General features: G+C 46.0%; 1 protein-coding gene across 6 annotated transcripts in view; it reads left to right on the top strand.

Moving 5' to 3' along the window:
• Positions 1-636: 636 nt before the first annotated feature.
• The window catches only part of IGF1 (insulin like growth factor 1), a 70,598-nt gene continuing 64,691 nt past the window's right edge, over positions 637-6,543 (top strand). For 2 of the 6 annotated variants that reach the window (XM_016223213.2, XM_087814859.1), the window contains exons 1-2: positions 2,746-2,831; positions 5,410-5,566. In XM_016223213.2, coding sequence (XP_016078699.1) covers positions 2,817-2,831; positions 5,410-5,566 — 172 coding nt within the window. In that variant the 5' untranslated portion in view covers positions 2,746-2,816. The other 4 variants (XM_016223216.1, XM_016223212.2, XM_016223215.2 and 1 more) reach the window with 4 other exon arrangements.

Raw genomic sequence — 6,543 nt, 5'->3', positions numbered from 1 at the left:
GGTCATAGGCTGCCTAGTAGGGGGAGGAAGAAAAATGATTTTATTTTTTCAGTTGGCTTCACAGCTCAGCAAGGTCTTTGCCCTGTCGCGAACAAGAGGCACGAAACGGTGTCGTCCCAGAGGGAGCCCATTGCCACACTGCCTGCCCCTTCTCTAGGTTCTAGGAAATGAGATCATTCCCTGGCTTGGCAAGTAGGCCCAGGGGTCACCCCAGCGCCATATCCCGATCGAGTTTGCTTCAGTCATTTCAGGGTTAAACTCATAGGTTTTGGCTTGGGGTGGTCTTTCCTTCATTTCTTTTTTATTTTTATTTTTAATTTTGGGCTTGCTGTAGAATGTAAAACTGCTTACCCATCCCCCCCACCCGCTCCTTCAGTACCGATAAGGTGTCTTAACAGATGTGAGTGTCTTAACAGATGTGCGTGTCTTCATGCCCACGAGAAAGTTAATCAGAGAACAGATCCTCGTTTCCTACGGCAGCGTCGGTCTTTTTAATATCTGCCCACCCTGCCACTAACACACATTCTTTTAAGGGAAAAAAAAAAAAAAAAAAAGCTTCTGTGCTCTAGTTTTAAAATGCAAAGGTATGATGTTATTTGTCACCATGCCCAAAAAAGTCCTTACTCGATAACTTTGCCAGAAGAGGGAGAGAGAGAGAAGGCAAATGTTCCCCCAGCTGTTTCCTGTCTACAGTGTCTGTGTTTTGTAGATAAATGTGAGGATTTTCTCTAAATCCCTCTCTGTTTGCTAAATCTCACTGTCACTGCTAAATTCAGAGCAGATAGAGCCTGCGCAATGGAATAAAGTCCTCAAAATTGAAATGTGACATTGCTCTCAACATCTCCCATCTCTCTGGATTTCTTTTTCTTCATTATCCCTGCTAACCAATTCACGTCCAGACTTTGCTCCTCAGACGCAATGGGGAAAACCAGCAGCCTTCCAACCCAATTATTTAAGTGCAGCTTCTGTGATTCCTTGAAGGTAAATATTTCTTACTCTTTGAGCTCATTGGGGAATTTTCTTTACATTGTGTACTGTTTGCTTGCTGCCTAGAAATGTTATTCGCTTTAGAATTTTCATTGTTTCGGAACTGGGAGTTATTTATAAATTGCTGAATGTGCAATTCTGTGGGATCTGAAAAAATAGCTCCCGGAGATGATTGTCTTTGCACAGAAATATGTATGAGTAGAAACTATGGCAAGGTACTTAAGCCAAACCCTCCACTTCTGCAGGGCTTCCGTGGTGTCTTTATAGAGGATTCCTCTGAATCCTGTCTATGGTTTAAGGGCCATAGAGACTGGATATGAACTTGGGGATTTTTTTTTTTTTTTTGCAGGTGCAGAGGTTTAATTTTAAGACCTTGTTCTCATGTGTGTAGGAGTGTGTGTGTCTGTGTGTGGGGGGGGGGGGTGGAACTTGTCAGGACTTTTATTCCACGGCACGCCATATACAAAGAGTTACATTTTAAATGATATTAAAGCTTTTAAATGTGATCTTTGGAGCTAAGGTCCAGGCACTCTCTGCACTTCTGCCCAGAGAGTCCAAGTTAGAGTGGAGTTTAATTTGCTCTTTCAAAAAAGAACTTGACAGCTCTTGCTGACCTTGCATAGTCGTATAATTTAAACAAATGCATACTGTCTGTGGGAGGCAGAAACTTTCTAGCAACTGCTTGTCCAAGTTTTGTGGTTCAAAGAGGACTTTCACGGGCGAAGTTCGGGCTCGGGGGCTTGCGCTGTAAAACTCTGATCTTACACTCGGCGCTGCAAAGTCTCTTTAGGTCAGTTTGGCAGCCACCGTCCGTGCACCGACTTCTCGTTTCCCATCACTGGCCCCAGTTCAAATTTCCATTCTCAGCAAAATTATATCCTTCAAGGCTTGTGTTTTTCCAATTTGCAAGCACTTTTAAGCCGCTGTCACCGGTTCCCTGATGAAACTGCCTGAGGTCTCAATTCATAAAATGTCCCTGCCCCCGAGTACAACATTCATTTGCTGCTTTCAAATACTCCACCGCCTCGGACTTTGGGGAGCAAGTGGCTTAGGGGTTAAGGATCCATCCTCGCGGGGCGCCTGATTCCGCTGCCCTTGAGGTGCCGAGACGCAGGCTGGCTCCCTGCTTTCAAAAGAAATCAAGTCAATACACACATGTGCCGTGTGGTCTGACCACTGGGGCATTTGTCTCCCGGCTCAGATGATCCTAAAAGAGGCTGTGGCGTGTTACGTCTGCCTTCATTGCGAGTTTGGAAAACTGCTTCTCCAAATGTACTTTCCGTGCTGTGTATGCTGAACTTTTCAGAGGCAGAGCTAGCAAGAGTCGGTGCTTTTTCCTGCGCCTGGGGCAGGAAGTGGTTTGAGGGAGGCGAGTGGTCTTTCAGATTAATTCAGGGAGTAAAGGTGTCCTGTCTGGAGGCGAAGCTCACAGGCTGATGGATTGTACCCGGAGGCTCTAGATCTTTTCCAAGTGTTTGAGTCAGAGGGAAGAGGGTAAGGGAGAGGACTGGAGCCCGGGTCACTGTCTTGGGGGGGGCGGGGGGCTCCACAATCAGCATCCACATCCACACAATGGAAATTGGTGGTGGCTTGATTGAAGGGAAAAGATTGACTCAAGTCCCAGCTGTGTAATTTGTTCATTGTCTGAATGGACAAAAGGCAGTTTACCCAGACTCACAGCATACCTGCCTGGGTGTCCAAATGTAACTAGATGCTTTCACAAACCCCACCCACAAAGCAGCACATGTTTTTAAGTCCTCAGTTTTCTACTCACATCAGCCTCATAATACCCACCCTGACCTGCTGTAAAAGATCTGGAACAAACAAAAATGGTTACACCTACAGTGAGTATTTTCTTATGACTATTGCCCTCAGATTTTGCTGGGCATTTTCATTGCAGCCCAGACATCTGGAATCAATTGATATTCCATTTATTTAAGGTAAAAAGAAAGGTCTTTTGAATTTTGGATTTGGGGGGGGGCGTTCAGAAAGGGTGCTCTGATTTTTTCCCTTCTATTTTCTCTTCTTTTTTCTGGTTCTTCCTTTTTTCCTCTCTATCATACCTTTTCTTTCTCTCTCTTCATTTCTTTTGTGTTTGGCAAAACTAAAGGCCAAGGAAATGATGAGCATATGGGGCCACTTGTTTCAAACTTTTAACTCTTAAACAAGTTCATTATTGTTTTCTTTTGAGGGAGCGTAATGTGATAAATTTTTTGGTTCTCTGTGGCTGTGCTGGGCTATTTTGTGAACTAAAAGAAAATGTATTAGAGGTTCTGTCTTGTCCTAGAACTGTAAGTGCTGGCATGTATCTGACAATATATTTCAGCAAAAGAGAGGGAGAGAAAGCTGTAAAAAAAATGTTAAATTCTTAAATGCTAGAGATTTATATGTATTGCTGGACTTAGACGTGTTATACCAGAAATCACTATTAAAAATATAGCTTTGACATCTAATGATGTTATCAGTTCACTAAGGCTGTCAGTTGAGTACCTTTTCCTCTGGATTTCATGAGAACTGAAGAGCGTGGAGGCACCTACAGTTGCAGGTGCTTGGCCTGGAGCATTGCTATAAACTCAACAAAGAAGAGAAGGGTGAGAAATAAGACTGGCAGCATCAGGACACATTCTAGAACTGACCCACTGCCAGAGTGTGGGGTATGTTCTGTAAGAACAATTACAAGTTGCTCTTTTGAAAAGGGCAATGAAGTCCAGTTGGGTTGGTTTTGTTGAGGTTTCCACTGGAAATATGGAAGGGGGAAAGCCTCATCAATTATTTTATAACTAGGGAAAAAGAGGACTGGATGATGATTTGTTTCTAGCAGTCAGTGGTTTGGGCTTCGTGGGAGTGGAGGGTTTCCACAGGACTCCAACAGAGTCCTATTGAGAAAATGGAAGAAATGTTCAATTGCACTTCTACCTTCTCTTGAATTTTATGTCCATCACTTATGATGATATACAAACAGAGGGCACTTTTGGTGGTCAACTATTTAACAAGAATCAGGGGGTTAGGGTTCCCCCCTCCCCCAATTTCTAAGCTGAAGTTCTGGCCAAAAACATGGAAATCTTAATTAAAAGGATGGGGCACACTTTGTCACTGATGCAGAGCCATTAAGTTAAGAGTGCATGGAGAGCAAGGAGGGTGATAGAAAATCAGTAACAGTTTGTTTCTCCTAAAGGGATGGCGTTGAATGAATCTGCCTCTACTAGGAGGTTCAAAAAAGGCTCTTTTTATCATGATAGCTTCCATCCTAACTCCATCACCCTTTGATAGAGTCCCTCACTTAACCTCTTCTGGTGACTCTTCCAATGCTGCTGAGAGTAGATTCATCTAAGAAAGGGGAAGCCACTCATGTTGGGAGCCTTCCTGGAAGAAACCACATCTTGGTGCCACAAGCAGCAATATGGAAAAACTTAATGATCACCTTAGCCTTGTTTCTACTCCTTAGAGTGAGGATGGAGCTGTGAGCCACAGGAATTCTGCCTCTGGCAGGGCTGCCACTTGGCTGTCCCTCAGCACTAAGTCAAGCCAACCAGGGGTCCCTTGGTATATATCGCTATAAAATGGATCCAGTGTCACATAAGTCCCTCCAAGAGATGAAGTCAGAATTCCTGTGACTTAAAAAAAAAAAAAAAAAAGCTTTTGTAGGTTTTGAGCCCAGTGCTCTGTTCATGGAAGGCATTCTCTACACACAGTTGATTTGATATTGGGCTTGACACAAAGGGCTTTAGAATGCAGAGAGTGGGGTCGACTTAGCAAGAGCCAATTTCATTCCTAAATCCTCACAGTTTTCCTGTTTCTGTTGTTTTTGTTTTTTCTTTACTTCCACTTGTGGTTGTGTTAACTTCTGATATCCCCAGGTAAGAAATCTTTGTCTCTCTGTCTTTCTCTCTTGTTTCTCTCTCTCTCTCAATCTCAAGTGAAAAAAAAGAAAAGTTCTATAATGATATATAGTATTTTCACAGGTCCTTTTTTAGCCACCATAAATTCTCTTTAATCAGTAGCTAGGGAAGGCTGTTCTGATGAATTGAATATTCTGGTCAATAAAGAATGCATATGCCATCTGTGGATGGCCAATCTTTAGAGAATTTAAATTAATAGAGCCTATTTGGCACGAAATCTGGCCTGAGCACAAGTTAACGTTTGATAATTCAAGAAGTTTAGGGACCCATAAAGAAGGGGTGCGGGGAGGGCTTCTCCAAGGCTCCACAGTAGCAAGGGGATTACACGCAGGTCGTCTGATGCCAAGACGTGCTGGGCCCGGGCGCCCTGCGGCCTCGCGCTCCGGCGTCGCACTGCTGCGCAGGGCGCTCTGGTCCGGGACAGCGATGGGGCGCGGGGGCGGGGGTCCCTGCACCAGTGCCCCGCCCCCACGCCCTGGCAAGGCGCCAGGAGGGAACATGACCCCCTTCTGCTTCCCCGCAGGTCAAGGTGCACATCATGTCGTCGTCGCATCTCTTCTACCTGGCCCTGTGCCTGCTCACCTTGGCCAGCCCCGCCTCGGCTGGGCCGGAGACGCTGTGCGGGGCCGAGCTGGTGGACGCGCTGCAGTTCGTGTGCGGAGACCGGGGCTTCTACTTCAGTAAGTAGCCCTCCCGCCCCCAGCCCTGTGCCTTTACAGCCGCAGGGCGCGTGTGACTAGCGCAGGGACTGCCCGTGCCCCCCCCCCCCGGTGCCTGCCCTCAAGCAAGGCCCGCGTCCGGGGCTGCGCCGGCTCCGCAGGCTTCCCACGGCATTTTCCTCCTTAGCAGTTTGCCTTTTAACTATTTCCTCCTGAGCTCTTCTGCAGCTATTATGCTCTGCCCTCACTGTCCCAGTCCCTTCAGTGAAAGGAGGGGACGAAACGACCCTCGGGGACTGAGGTTTTTGCTCTTGAGACCCTTGTGTGCACATCTGACCATATGGCAACACGGAGATTTGTTTGAAGGGCTAGATAATTTGGAGTCAAACAGCAAGGTGGACTTGGAAAAGGAACGGAGGGGGCACATCCCAGATGTCTCCGTGGTAATCGCCAGGAACAGACAGAAGGGGAACTTGCCTCAAAGGCACTTTTGCAAACACCCAGGGTCTCCCTTAAATGCAAACAGAAATGCCAGGTTCATTTGCCCTCGAAGCAAATTGACCTTGACTTTTCGTTCCTGCCTTCCTCTGGCCTGGCCCTTTCCTGAGGCTCTCCAGTGATATCGCCATCTGGAAAAGGGTTTCTGGCGAGTGTGGGGTTACTTATTCCACAAGGAGGTCTCAGGTAATTAAAAAAGTCGACAGTCCATAAAATGTAGACAGCCAAGTCCACGGGTTGCAAACAATAAACATAAACAAAAGTCAGTGCTGCCCGAGGGAACTCATCACTTAAACAATCTACCCCCGAAGCATCTCTTGGTGCGTTACAGAACAGCGAAATCTAAAGCCAGACGCTCATTCTGTATAATTCTTTGGAATTTTAGAGAGTTCCAGAAGACTGACGCTCAGGTCCTGGGTGAGCATGAATCATTCTTAGAGATTCGTATCTCTCAAGTGTAGACAGCTTACATCAGTTACCCACTAGGCTTTGAAGAGCTC

Source organism: Miniopterus natalensis, chromosome 2 (genome assembly GCF_054644295.1).
Source record: "Miniopterus natalensis isolate mMinNat1 chromosome 2, mMinNat1.hap1, whole genome shotgun sequence".
NCBI lineage: Eukaryota > Metazoa > Chordata > Mammalia > Chiroptera > Miniopteridae > Miniopterus > Miniopterus natalensis.
Note: the sequence above shows the minus strand (reverse complement) of the source record. Positions and strands in the feature narration are given on the sequence as shown.